The sequence below is a fragment of the Amphiprion ocellaris genome, chromosome 11 (genome assembly GCF_022539595.1).
Source record: "Amphiprion ocellaris isolate individual 3 ecotype Okinawa chromosome 11, ASM2253959v1, whole genome shotgun sequence".
In the NCBI taxonomy this organism is placed as follows: Eukaryota; Metazoa; Chordata; class Actinopteri; family Pomacentridae; genus Amphiprion; species Amphiprion ocellaris.
This window is the reverse complement of record NC_072776.1, coordinates 2,521,548-2,536,408: the sequence shown is the minus strand read 5'-3', so window position 1 is coordinate 2,536,408 and position 14,861 is coordinate 2,521,548. Positions and strand designations below refer to the sequence as shown.

At 42.3% G+C, this 14,861-nt stretch overlaps 1 protein-coding gene across 19 annotated transcripts in view; it reads right to left on the bottom strand.

The window, feature by feature from the left end:
* The window catches only part of mycbp2 (MYC binding protein 2), a 71,886-nt gene that overhangs the window by 41,671 nt on the left and 15,354 nt on the right, over positions 1-14,861 (bottom strand). For 15 of the 19 annotated variants that reach the window (XM_055014896.1, XM_055014895.1, XM_055014901.1 and 12 more), the window contains exons 6-23: positions 14,351-14,593; positions 13,461-13,532; positions 13,110-13,206; positions 12,919-12,992; positions 10,460-10,598; positions 10,167-10,243; positions 8,566-8,770; positions 8,278-8,442; positions 7,961-8,119; positions 7,639-7,843; positions 7,321-7,466; positions 5,662-5,772; positions 5,207-5,311; positions 2,978-3,097; positions 2,759-2,840; positions 1,279-1,396; positions 810-1,168; positions 411-583 (exon numbers count right to left, since the gene is read on the bottom strand). In XM_055014896.1, coding sequence (XP_054870871.1) covers positions 411-583; positions 810-1,168; positions 1,279-1,396; positions 2,759-2,840; positions 2,978-3,097; positions 5,207-5,311; positions 5,662-5,772; positions 7,321-7,466; positions 7,639-7,843; positions 7,961-8,119; positions 8,278-8,442; positions 8,566-8,770; positions 10,167-10,243; positions 10,460-10,598; positions 12,919-12,992; positions 13,110-13,206; positions 13,461-13,532; positions 14,351-14,593 — 2,650 coding nt within the window. The remainder of the gene's footprint in view (positions 1-410; positions 584-809; positions 1,169-1,278; positions 1,397-2,758; positions 2,841-2,977; positions 3,098-5,206; positions 5,312-5,661; positions 5,773-7,320; positions 7,467-7,638; positions 7,844-7,960; positions 8,120-8,277; positions 8,443-8,565; positions 8,771-10,166; positions 10,244-10,459; positions 10,599-12,918; positions 12,993-13,109; positions 13,207-13,460; positions 13,533-14,350; positions 14,594-14,861) is intronic. The other 4 variants (XM_055014897.1, XM_055014913.1, XM_055014900.1 and 1 more) reach the window with 3 other exon arrangements.

Sequence of the window (14,861 nt, the reverse complement as noted above, 5' to 3'; positions counted from 1 at the left end):
CTTCACAATATTTTTAAAATGGTGCTGCAATAATTTACCAACTGGTGGCCTAAAACCTCAGGATCCAAAGATCCATAATAAAAAAAAAAGTGTAGAACAATATCACAAACAATAGAACAGCGAAATAAAAATCTTTCAGTGATTAGCATTTGGATTAGGGATGCCATTGCCTGTTTCATGTGGGATGCCTACCTAACGCTACTCAAGTAAGCAATTACTGTAATTTTATGATCATCTTACATGAAAAACCTGAGAGGTAAACAGACTAATCTGAATTCAGCGATCTGGCCTGGTTTCAAGCAATGCAGATGTCTGATTTCACTCTATGAAAATACCAGTTGTTCTGTACATTTACAAAAAAAAAAAAAATAAATCGCATGGCACTGCTAAATGGCTGCTGCAAGGATTACCAAGGATGTGTAGGGCTCCGTGAGAGCGCGTGGTGGTTGCATGTGATCCTGATGGCAGTGCAAGCTCTGGACTGAGGATGCTACAGCGAGCTTGCAGATCTGTTGCAGAGGGCATCCTGGCATCAGCTATCACTGCATTGTAGCACCACATCTCTCTGGAGGCTGGCAGAAACCTAGAAGCACACAAAAAGCAATAAAGAGGGATTTAAAATTTGTTTAAAAAAACATGAGTCAGTCTTATCTGATGAAGGGTTTAACTAAATCTTTAAAACTGGCAACAGGTACTGATAATATTCCCCTAGAGACAAATGATACAATAGACTGTCCTAAATTGTCAATAAAACAGTAAATAAGCGAAAACATTTTCATTTTATTACTCTGTGTCATGACTGGACTCACCTCCATATGACGTCATACACAGGATCCAGACACAGGCCAAATCCCTGCAGATCCTCCTGCTCAGAGTCATTGAAGGTTCTGCAGCTTCCATCCATTTTGTTGATAAGCAAGCATTTAAATGGAGGTGGCTCAGACACAGAGGAGGGCACAAGGCCAATGATGTGTTTGCTGGCAAAGATCTCTGAAGTAGCTAGGACATGGGAGTTGATGAGAGCCTCATCGATCCGCAGGAACGTCTGGTCTCCGCTGGCACCGATCCACGTAGCCTTTCGTCCATATTTGGCACCAATATTGGGCATGGGAGATGGCTTGGCATTCCAGTAGGGCATGTCCAGGATGGGTCGGCCCAACTGCCCTTTCTGGAAAGAAAGGACACAAACTCACTCTCCAGCTATAGACGCAAAGAGTGCACAAAATCTGCAGTTCTTTGAAAAAGCAATTGATACAGATTGTACCACAAAAAACTCACCGAGAAGCTGCCGAATGTGAAGACCTGCCCATCCATGAGGAGAACGGCTGTGTGGTTACTGCCTGCTGTCACCTGGACACTTGGACCTGGAAGGGCCTGCACCAGAGTTGGAGAGCCCCTGGCAAGCAGAAATATTACTTTAGGCAGTGTATCCACAGAACTCCAGTTTATTTGTTTATGTACGGAATAAAACCCAACATACTGATAATATTTATGACAATAAAACATGATTAACAAGAAAAGCACTCAGAGAGCACAGTACTCTGCCAAGGCTGCTCAGTCTTTGCATCATTTCCGACGGATGAAATCTTTAATAAAAAAATGACTTTGCACTGAACACAGGTGTGTGTTCTGCATGTGTATGTTATGTATAGACACCGAATCATGTGACTTAAATCTGTAGCGGGCGGCGGGAATTGATGGGACTCAGAAACACCCCCACAATTTAATCAACTGTTCCTTGTTTGATTTGAGACGGAAAAGTCCCGATATATTTGTAGTAGGGTCGCAATCATGTGATCGTCAGCAGGCAGCTGACGCAGCGTTCACTTGTTGTCATGGTTACAGTGATGCCGTGCCAACCACTATCTCGCAATGTGAAACCTTTAACAAATCTGTGAATCCAGACTATAAGCCGCATCACTGCCTAAATCTAATGAGATGGTCCTTGTGTCATTTCTGACCTTCCCTGAAAATTTCATCCAAATCCGCACAGACTTAAGGATTCACGTACGCCGATCGTCACATAACTCTGCCGCGTTCCTTGGCGGAGTAATAACAATAATTAATTGAAATAATATGCAGGGCTCTAGACTGCAACCAAAATGGTCGCCTTTGCAACCTTTTTTTTAAATGTGCAAGTTCAAATTTCAAACAGTTGCATTGTGTGAGTGCATGGTGATCATGAAGCTGTATTGGCGTTGCTCTAACCGGCACAGGCAGCTGCATTAACCATAGTGGTGGAAAGTAGTACTTTGATAGCTTCGCTGTACTGTGGTATTTACACTGAAAAATACAGCCTTCTTGTGAAATGTGGAGCGCAGGAAAGACCGCATGTAAAAAAAAAAATCATGTATCTTCATCTGGGACAAATCTGACATTAAAAAGTCTAGTTTAGTTTTCAAAATAATTTTTGTTCACACACCTATCTGAGCTCACCGCAGCTACAGCAGCCTGCAATGTGGGGCATTTAGGGAACTTTGATAAATTGTACTGTCTATCGATATGAAAATGTTCAGCAGGGGATGTGTTTTGCCTGTGACAAGGTGGGAGGTGTGACCAAATGAGAAAGTTAGTCTGGAGCCCTGATATGGGTAATGTCTTTCCATGATTTGCATTTTTATATATCTGTCTGTTCTGTTACAACTATTTAATGAGTACATGATAATACTGCACTTTATTCTTCCAATAACTATTTTTAATATTACAAATAAATACTTTAACTTGAGCATTTATCACATTTAAGTCAGTAGAAAAGCACCTGGAGTTGACATCTCCATGTCCAAGCTGCCCATGTTGGCCGTAACCAAACGTGTAGACGTCTCCGTTCTCCATCAGCACCACTGTAAAGCAACAGTCATGTCCATTATTTTCTGGTTTTCTTTACTTCAAGGTCAGCTCACTATTGTAAGATGCTTATTATGCAGACAAAGGTATCCTGGAGACTGACCAGAGGCAGCCATTAAGGAAAAGAACCTACCCGAGTGGTGAAAACCGCAGCTGACCTGCACAGCTCGCAGTTCGCAGTCAAATCTCACTGCCCCTGGGGGGTAAGTGGTAATTTTGCTGGCATCCTTCTCTCCACGCTCGCTGCTACCATCTACGAGGCAAACACCAAAGTCAGCACATTTGTGTAGAGAGGAAAGACAGTGAAGTTCAGTAGCAGCCTTAGACCGCCGTGGTGGATGTCTCTGCACAGACCTGGAAAACAGGAGCTGGAGGAAAAAAAAAGAGGACTGAAAACAAAATGGGGAGTAAAAGGGGGAAGCATGCTGAAATAGAAGGGAGGGACTCACACCTCTATAACAGAAAGGCTTTTGGCAACCAGTCCTATTATAGATGGACAGACTGGGTGGCAAAGAATTTGAGCTTCTTTTTTAACATCCGTCTGTATATAATGAGGAAGATGAAGCCTGGTTTGCCCTGAGCCCTGCAAGACCTCAAAGTTTTTTTGTGTGAGTGAGAAAGGTTGGACAGAGCACCATGCATTACAGTAAATATCATGACTGTCAACACTTTTTTGGACCAGGAACCAGTTCAGTGTAGTTTACATCTGTAACAGAGACCAGCCAAATATATAATAATAAATACCGACTGGCTCGTGGCCCAAAGAATGAAAGGGTAGGGTTAAAAGTTTAGCTCATGGACAAAACTCTCAAGATCGGTGAGTACACAGAAGTGCTCTGAAATGACACCTTAAAACCAAATCTGTTTTCCTTGACAGGAATGTCAGTATGTGGTGATTTGGAATACTCATTCATGAGGGTAAAACCATGAAGAAGGAAGCTCAGGAGACGTATCCTACATGACCTAGTCTTACAACTGCACAAAAACCACAAAGAAAGGTTCCACAAAAGGAAAGTGATTCAATTCTTAAAATGACAATAAGGATGAGGCCACAGCTGCTCTGAAATACAATATACAGAGTCATTATTGTTGCCAGTGGGACATTAAATTAAGTCAGTTATTCTTTACAATGACTTTCTTTTGAGAATGTTTTCCAGAACATACATGTTCAGGAGATGCCTAACAAGGGCAAAATTTCATTTAAGCCAGGCACCAAACATCTGGCCCCACCGATAACATCCAACAGCAGTCTCAAACCAGAAAACAAAGGAACAGCAGCAGCAGCTGTTAGATGGGGAAGTACTGTCCTTCACCTGCTGCTTCAGGTATTTGTGCAGAGAATGAATGTGACAACTACATTTTTTTTTGTATTTTAAAGGCATATTTTGGTGCATCTCTGACATTTTATAATTTGCATTTTGGATAACTGAATAATAAACTTGACGAGGGCACAGCAGTCACGTTGTAGTGCGTCCTCTGTCCTCCAGGATTGTCCTCATTACTTTAGAAAGAGGAAAAAAGATGCTTCTTCGCAACCCGCGTTTTGTTTTTAAGAGAAAAAACATCAGAAGGCTCGTCTTCAGAGGCAAAAACAAGCAAACAGAAACATAACAAGAAAACTAAAAATATAAGATGACTGTGCTCTGTTTTTCTGCTCAACATTTAAATGATGAATGAAGGTATTACTGAAAATGGTTAAATCAGCTCCAGAGAAGTGACTATTTCTCTAGACAATTACCATATATTGTAACTGAACAGCTTAATAGTATGCCAAGTTTCTTAGTGATTTCTGAGCCATTTCCATGAAAGGTTTCATATCTATTTAGTTTTTTCAGGACTGTTAACATGTCAGTCATGAAAGCATTTCCTCTCTGGTGATCCCTGTTGTTTCTGCTTGTAATCCTGCAGCTGTATCTGTGAATTAACAAATCGACTGCTATGCGAGTGACGGTAAATCCAGTTAGACAAGGACATTGATTTCCACTCATGTCTAAATGGCAGCAGTGGGAAGAGGAGACGTCCTATTCCATGGATTAGAACCTTCTAAACCAGAAAATTAGCAGAGCAGACCACATCCTTACTGTGCCTCATGTTTTTTCCATGCTACAACAATGAACCTAAAACCAAAGGGTAATCAGTCTGTTGAGAGTGATCTTTAACCCGGTCTAAAGACTTTTATCCCCTGTGAGTCACAACGAGTCTTCCTTGCCCGCAGGCTACATCGTTTGTTACCATGAGACCTGGTGAAGACACAAGAGTCCTGCCTTCAGAGAGTGAGAGAGGAGGCGGGCGGGACAGCCAGACTGGGAAATGAGTCAAAGGAGTGTCTCTGCACCCGTTGAGTTAGTGAAGACCATAGTACCTTTGTGCTTGTCCCGTTTATGCCTTAGTGCCTGAAGGGGTCTTATTCTGGCTAGGGCCTGCTCACGCTGGTTCATAAAAATGGGACCAGGAAAAACAAGGGGGCCTGGGGGAGAAAGAAACTTTCACATGCATGCACAATGCTCACAAATGGGAAAGAACACATGATAATACTACACCACAACAATACACACACACACACTGAAAAATTATATAGAGACAAGCAAGAGGGAAGTCACCAAGGCACAACACCCAAGCACCTGAAAGTAATCAGAAACTACAAAGGGATGGACCTAGTGTTTGAGGTTTTAGTCTATTTATTACACCCATCCCTGCCGCCAGTGTCGCTGTGTCTACGTTGAATGATCTAGCACAGAAAGCATAACTCTCTAAATCCAAAGAAACCCCACACAGATCTACCCTAAACAGAGCCTCCTGTCTAGCTACGATCCATACCTCTTCCCTCCTCCAACCTATGCCGGCGGTTGATCCTCTGTCGCTTCTCCTCCTGACGGATCTGAATGTGCTCCTCGATGTTCACTCCTGGAGGGGGAGGGACAGGCACAGCTGAAAACACAAAAGGCCGCAGGTACAGGCAGCCCAGACAGGATGCAGGAGGAGGAGGGAAGACGAAGCAGAGCAGAACAAAACAAGACACACATCAATGAATGATGGAGAGACGTGATGGACAAGCAATGACTCTGCACAACAAAAGGATCATAACGGAGGATGAGCGTCGACAAGTGCGCGAAATACCATATTCAAGCGAATGCAACAGACAGTGTGATGTGTAGCATAGACAATGTGCTGGCACAGCTCAGAAAGACATACTGCTTGCACACATCCCTGGTCAAGACAGTTATTTATTCTGATCAGTTACAGAGAGCACAACATATTACGACTAGACATGCATATGATGTGTGAGACTTTGTGGGTTTAAGTGAAGTATAATACATGAGTGGTGCATACACTGTATGAAGGACAGAGCAAAAAGAATGGAACATAAAGGGCCCCATTGCCATGAATGCACAATGACCAGCGCAGGTAGCACTCCAGCTGCTTGACATTTTCCTGACCTTGAAGATGGAGGTTCATAGAAATGAAGGAGTGCAAAGAGTTTTGGTGCAAATGTACAGCAGTGATGAAATAATGCCTGCATGTGATGTGAATAAACTGTTAAATGATTCAATTCTTCAACCAGGTCCACATTTGATGAGGTTACAGCAGGAACAGGGCTTATCTTTAACTTTAAATGAGGAATTCTAACCTGATCTGTACTTCTTCAGTTCATTAAATTGCTGTGGACATCTGAAGGCAGCAGGACACTTTACTGACAAAGTTGCAGCTTCTAATTCAAAAACTGGCACCAGAGTGCAGAGCTGTTGAGTACAGTCGTCCACTGCGTTTACCTCGGTTAAATCACCTGCAAATGACACTGGCTGCTGCAGAACAACAGACCATCCATTCTCACTTAGTATTCTGCTGTTTGTGTGGGAGATGTCGGATTACAGTGGCTCATCATTGCTGCTTGTCACCGCCTCCAGTCCAGCTTCCTTCTTAACAATCATCTATTCTCATGTGTTTAACATTACAGACGCTGCTCGGCCACATTTTATGACAGGATGCGGCTGTATACAGTTCACAGTAGAATTAAACCTGAAATGGCACCAGATTGATACAATAATCAGTTGCTCCAACATTTTTACAATTAATTTTTATCATCATTGTACAAATCAAACAAAAACCAGAACCATCTGCTTTTGGCTGCAGATTCATAGAGCTACATCGTGCTGCTCTGCACCATCCAGACGACACTGCGATTTCCTGGAAAGGCTGCTTCTTTATTTGTCACTGTAATTGCCAAAGCTGTTTCAGAGTGATGAGACCAGTGATGTAATGTGTGCCGAGTGTATTGGTTCATCTGCACACCCTCTGATATATATTTCACTCTACCCAGCCTTTCTGCCCTTTGCGCTGCTTCACATAAATGAACCAACATAGCATGTGCACTTGGAGTGACCCATAGTGCATCTAAGACCTGCGTCCTTGCTTTTGTCATTGGGCACACACATTTAAAACTGAGCTTTAAGTCATATATGAGATCTACTTGCATACCTAGCAGCAGGTCCAATGGAATCATCTCCTTCACAGCATCAAAGATGCCTCTCTGCCTGGCCTCCTGACCATCAAGCTCCCTGGCACAGGCCTTGCAACAGCCGCATGCTGAGCAGCCAGACTCTCCAGACCCACAACCACAGATACTGGTTGACAGATGCATAAATAGGCAGAGACAGAAAAAAAAATCATATTGTAACATACAATTTATCCAGGAATGCAAATAAAAAGATCATCCCACAAGTCAGAAGAGCATTTTTTGTTCGGTATAAATGAATAAATACAAATGCTGTGTAAATAATGACCACCGTCTCTTACCCTCCTGGTACTCTGTCTGGTCGTCCACTGCTGACACAACTGGCACCGTAGCCAGTGCAGTCTCCACACACCGTACAAACCATGCACTGGTCCAGCTTCCACTTGTGCATGCCTGGCTGGCACATCATACTCTTCTCTTCTTTCTCCTCCAGCTCGTCCTCTAGATCCTCATCCATGGCTGTGGCCATGCTCTCTACACCAAACGCTGCAAAAAACACACACACAAACAGGAAAGCCATCAGACTGAGCACAGCACAAAGACAACTTACGTTTATGAGAGACTTAACAGGAAGTATGAAGGTATGTTTGTCCATCTGCTCACCTTTCCCTGCCTGGCTCATGGCTCCGGTGTCTCGACCACACTGACCCTTATTATTCACTCCAAATGTCCACACTTCCCCATTCTTGGTCAGAACACATGTATGAGCCTTACCCATGGCAACCTGAGTTACAAAATGACCTTTGAGGTCTGTCACTTGGCCTGTGGAGAGGAGAGTAGCGATAAAAGAACATAGTTTTAAAAAAATATTATAGAATATTTAATCTGTCTTTGTCAAAGCAATGGAGAAAGAACTGAAATATGAAAGAAAAATCACATGCAGCTGAGCATTTAAAATAACTCTGTCCTTGTCAACTCACAGGTACTGTCGCTGTAAATAGCATCTTTGCCAAACATGTAGAGCTCTCCGTCCTTGGTGACAATGCTGCTGCTGCCATTGTTGCATGCCGTATACACAGCTGTCTTGGTCTCTAATTTGATCATCTTCTTGGGCTTGTATGGCTTGGGCTGTCTGCGACTTTTGGCTGCAAAGAAAAACAACAGACACCACCTTAAATATTCAGCTGAGTTGGCTTTGTTTAAGTGCTTAACAAACGTTGAACAGAATACATTGTTAAATATTTGCACAAAGCTTTAATTGATCTTACTGGATTCTCCATCCTCTCCTTTGCTGGCAGAGCCTGTAAAGAACACGCTTCCATCTTCAGCTACCAGCAGTGCATGAGAACCATCGTGGCCGACGGAGAACTGGACTATCTTGGGAGACTTTGTGACGGGTAATTCCACCCATTTTCCTGCTGATGGGCCACCCTGCTTTATACCCAGGCTCTGGTATTTTCCTGTATAGTAGATCTGAGAGAAAGACAAGGAGAGGTGTTGAAGCACACACTCAGAGACAGAAAAGAGATGAGGGGCTAAAACATTGTTCTAATTGTGGTCATTACAGATGAGTTGAGGATCTATTGTGTACAATTGCTGATGGAGTGTGCTTGTCAGAAGTTTAGCAGGGGATAATTTGCTTGCCCTTTATGACAGAATGGCCACTCTGCCAAAACAGTGTCCTTAAAGAGATGAACAAGGACTCTGCATTTTTGCTACACTGCTATTGTCAGCTGAAACACATCCTTAGCAAGTGTGTGTTTTTACCATTCAAATATAAGGGCCTGTGGTGACACAAGTACAAAGTCTGTTGCAAGAGGTGAGAGAATTTTTATGACTCTAATCCTCTGATATTCACTTTGGAATTTGCATAATTCCTATAGCACCTCATGAGAGAGAACAGCAGATCTGTCCAAAATGTCACGTGCCTGGCAGAATGTTTAGTGTAAGTGATGGGTGAACTTTGCTCAAAGACACGGGTCAGCTGCTCCTATTTATACCCATCCAGCTGGTTTAGGTTAGGGTAATCTGCAGATAAAGTGTGCTGTGAGATTAGGCCTCTACGCAGACACAGAAATGTGCAAGAGGCAACTGCTGTGGACTGCTATCTACAAAAGAAACACCACACCTACAAGCGAAGGCACAAACAACCACACCCTCCAAGCACACCCCGAACCACCTACATAGTTAGCATTCTCATCTTATTAAAACAATCTGCACAAAAATGTGAAATATTTTCTTAAACAAAACACTGCATCACTGCAGTGGCTGGGTATGTTTTGCTAGATCACACAGATTCTGCAGTCTGAGTCAAACAGTATACTCTGTTCATTCCTCAAACAGCCTGTGTACACTGAGACTAACATAAAATCTGTGATGTTTCAGCTACCATTGTTAAAACTGGTGTTAATACCCGCTGTTTCTTGTTTGGATTTCTACTGCTACTACTGAGTGAAATACTCAGGATGCCACTTTATAGGCTTTATAAGCTGAGCACACATAGTACTACACTAAAAACACATCACTCTGTATTATTTAAAGACAATTTAGCTTAGAGAGGGACCAAATATTTCCAAAACATGAAGATTTCTCTTATTATTAGGTTTAGTACAGCCTGATTTTGGAAACTATTGACTGTAGCTAACTACACACAGATGTTAGAAGCTAAGGGAATGTTAAAGTTGCACGATGGGCTTCATGTAGACACTGAAGGAAGAAAACACATTTCATTCTGAGCTTTTGTCCCCACCGGTTCACCCTCTAAAGTGCCGGGTCTGTCATTAGCAAGACGAAAGCTCTTTAGCTCAGCAGTTGATGCTGTTCCAACTTTCATTTTTGTAAAACATTTTAGACACACCACCACTCTCACCTTTCCCGAGGCAGTTTTCATCAGAGCAAACTCCCTGCCTGCTCCAAGCAATGCTGCCTCTTCATCAAAGCCCGTGCCTGAGAGAACAACATACTATTTAGAGTCAAATACACAAGGAGACAAGGTTGTAAAGTACACTGCTGTCTAGTCCTCTGCGTTTTGAACAATTTCTGACACATTTTCAACCTTGTACGTACACACAAACAGTACAAAGCGCCTGTAGCAGATGTACAGAAGCATATGACAATCACTGCCCGCATCTCACAAACACTAGTGCATTTCGTATCACTTACTGATGATGTGCAGGTCCTTCTCGAGGTCAAAGAGAGAGATGCCGCAGGCGTGCAGACATTTCCTCGCCAGCTTCAGCTGCAGTTCCTGCTGCAGGGCCGGGTCTGAACTCATAGTATAGATCCGCACCACGAAACCATCCTGTAGGAGCCGGGGACAACAGGAGGAAATGCCGTTTAGTTTCACAGCACACCAGAATACAGACAGCATCTAATACAAAATGCTCCCAATTTAGTCAAGACATATTCCTGCTTCACTCATTACTGGGCCTCACCCACACATATAGTTGTTATTGATGCAGTGCAGGAAGACACTAATTACCACTTTATTACATTCATGGACATCTCAACGGGAGCGGCAGCATGTTTGGGTCGATGTCCTGGGGGTGTGGCTTGGCAATAGAAAGTCAGTGTATACGTGTTTTTTAATATTAGTGGCTGCAGCAAATTAAAATTCCCCTCGTGTCAGTGTTAATAGCATAACTATTCATATTTACAACATCATATATAAAGAGACATCTCTCCACAGCTTCATTTGGCTGAATGTAGAGCACATGAACCTCAAGCAGTTTCAGTGCAATTTCACATTTTTACTCAATTTTCACTGCAACATAAAGTGCTGCGTCTTTATGGAAACAGCACAACCAAGCAGACAGAACTCAAACATGTATTCTGTGCAGTATTTAACAGTTTTAATTCCACTAATCAGAAAAAACCTAACTGCTTAATTGATTTTGCAAAAATGTGAAACACCTGGAATAAACGTGTGCAACATATTTCCAAGAGCACACTGGTATTACCAATACTGAAAAAAACAAACAGACAATGACTTCACATACCAGAGATACTTAACTATTTATACTTTTAATTTGTTTCCATATTTGTCTTCTCTCTGCTCTGCACAAACGCAGCCTGCAGCTCAGCTGAATTTTTTCCACGTGACTGTTGGTTACAGTTGAGTCACTAATGGCTTAACAGTTGCAATGAGGAGCGCAGAATTCTTTTTATTTTAAACAGGATCTGGTAACTGCAGACAGTTTATTTTTGGCACATTTTTAAATGAGAGGAATAATAAAATGAGTGTGATGAAATACCACGACTTTATGCTTAGAATTGATTGTATTTGGTAATTAAACTGCACATCACACATGATCTGTTTCAGGACCATCTGACATGCCAAAATACAGCGATTCTTTCAGTTTTCACAGCATTTGGCTGTAATAAATAGTGCAAATTTGCCTTTCAAACCCACCAGCTGGTGTTCAGAGGGTTAAAAATTCAGTCGTAAGAGATTATACAACCGCCAGAGATGCAAGTTATTCAAACTGTAGGGGATGTGGTTGAAAGGGACAATTTAAACAGAAGGAAGGGAGAAACAAGAGGAAGACATCAAGCAAACGATAATGAGAGCAGGGATATAAAAATGGATGAAGGGCTGCGTTGGGTTGGTCTGGCTTTCACTGTGTGGTGACGATGACAGACCTATTGTGCTTTCGTTCCTGCAGAGCAGAGCGCCAGTCAAATCATTAAACTGTAAATGCAAGTGGTCTGTGCAGTGGTTGCGTCTGCTTGCTGCTCACTAAAAATGCATGCAGCTTCTGAGGACTCCCCCCATGCGGCACTCCACCCCCTTGATTAGCCTAGAAACCGCCTCGCTGCAACGGCAGATATATGGATTTCACGCACTCCCCTACTCCACTCCCCCACTCCCCCACTTCCATTACAGACTGCTTATGCAGATAACTGCTTGTGAGATTAAGCTCTCTGGAGAATACCCACATGCGGTGCCACTGCCCTCACTGCCACGCCCACACGTACACTGCACACACATATATATATACGCTTAGACACAGCGACACCCCCCTCCTCTGTGGCACAGCTGGTGATCAGCTGAGGATCCTTCTGAGAGTGAGGGAGTGACAGATGCTTCACAGGTCAAGTCAAGAAGAAAAACTATGCTCATTTTAACTACTAAAAAAGATAAGTAACACATAAAAGGCCAGATGAGAAATAAAGGAGGACACTGTTAAGCTAGAGAGGATTTGATTGCACGTGTCAGTATAAATGACTCATCACTAAGAAGATAACCATTTATAGTCATGAGTTTGTATCTCTTCATATTTACTTTAAGTGGTACAACTTCTCATAAAAGCTGATAAGACTATGAGTCCAAAATATAACTGTTAAAATGAAGTCAGTGACTGTGGAGGACATTTAAATCCCAACTCAAACGCTTGCAGGGAATTCAACAACACTCCAATTGTAAAACACTATAAAAGCATTTAAGTGCTTAATAATAATATCCAGCTCTCTTCACCTTGTTTGCAGCTGACTTTTTTTCGGACATCAGTAGGGAAACTCTTCTCAGCTTCCCCCACTGAAACAGTTTCACTTTTAAGCGAAACACGAGACTTGTAATTATCATGCTGATCAGAAGCTTTCGCAGAAACATTTGAACTTACATCTTTGCAGGCTGCGATCTGGTTAATGTACTCTCCATCTGTGAAAACGATGTTCTGTCCATCTGAATGTTGACCTGCAAAGACAGAAAAAGTGTTAGTCAATGTACCCTGTATTTTGTAAGCTGGATTGTGATAGCTTCACTCCAATAAGGCGTTTTTAATACAAGCCAATAAAAGCATTTTCTCAGCACCCGGCATGGTGACAGTCCCCTCGTGCTCCAGAGTCTCAGGGTTGATCTTGAGGGCCGACATACTGTGGTTACTTGTGTCCCGATACAACAAATACCCCTGAAGGCACAACACAAACACATTTGTTCATAAAAAATATGTCCCTAGTATGAACTCTACAGCTGGCTTAACCGAATAATAAAGGTTACACTGTTTATAGTTTTAATAATGCCAGCAACATAAATGCAGTTTTACACTTAGAGGTCCAGCAAATTACGTGACATGTCCTTCAACATATTAAATGCTTTTTTAAAGCTTCTTTGACTGAAATTCACGCAAAATTTATGCATTTCAACGTAAGCTCAACTACTTGCCTGAGCAAAGCCCAGCCATGATCTTTTCTCCTTTCGATTCCTGATTCGAGACGTCGAGTTGTACACGTGGCCCTGAGGAGGATCGAGTACATGTAAGCAAACAACAACAAACACTGACAGGCCTAACTTAAATGGTGGCAGGTTAAAGGAAAAAACCAACATCGCCACCGACACTGGTGTTTAATGTTGCCAGAAGACACATACTGCTATGAGGTTGTACAATGCACAAAAATAACTTTGCATTTTTTAGTATTTATTCATTGTTTTTATTTAACTTATTTAGTACTGAAGCTATTTTAGGAAGTGGTGGTGTTGTGTGAAACTGCTGTGGCATTGTATTATAATGCCCGGTTTTCGTCGTGTTCTTGATGTGCTGTTTCAGTGTCTGTAGCTTTAAATGTAAATAAGCTGCTGCTGTCTATGCCACGCCCCCTTCAGGAAGAAGACTCTCTCTGCATCTGTGATTGACAATGGGGGGCCAAACACCTGACCACACAGTAGCAGACACAGGCGGCATAGCGATCATTTTACATGGATATTTCAGATAATTTAAAGTTTGTCACTCAATAAAAATGGGTTTTCATTGTGTGAGCTTTAACATCTACTGAACTTATCAGGAGAGTATTTGGTTGTAAAACAAGGCGTTCTACTACCAAACATCACTCCAGCTAAAACAAAACAAAGTGCCAAATGAAAGAATGAGTTCCTATTTATGTTGAGTTCACCCAAATTCACATGACCCTGTGTGCAAAAGTAAAATCAGAGCCTAAACACAATGTCTAATTTAGACATTCACAAATCTCCAAAACAACTTTTCATGATTTCATGAAAATGTAAGGTAGGTGGTAATCATTGGAGAGACATAACAAGCAGCTTGGATTGTTACATACCCTGACAGTGCCACTGTATCCAGATCCAACTTTGTAGAGTCCATCTTTGCAGAGCAAGTACAGAAAGGAACCATCAGTCTGCAGAAGACAGCGCTCATCTTCATCAATGGCCACCTCTTTCAGGACCCACTTGTTCATCAGGGCCGCACGTTTGATGCCATTTCCAAACCAATCCTGGATTTGAATCTTTCCCACCAGAACAGCCTGTACACTTCTCTGCAGTGCGTTCAGTATGGTGGGAACCTGGTAAAATTTAGGAAGACAAGATGGAAAAAAAAACTCAGATGAGACATAGTCGGGTGTATGTGTGAAGCAGTGGGAAGTCCCTGGTGAGCTTCTTTGTTACTCACCGAGTCAAATTTTCATATTAGCGATTGAGACTGGTTACCTGTGTATATCTGCCCTCTTTTCATTCTGCTTGAATGCAGTACCACACATACTACCATCATTTCCATTGCAGCTATTACACATACCGCTGATCTCACCGTTCACACAGAAGCAAACACAAACA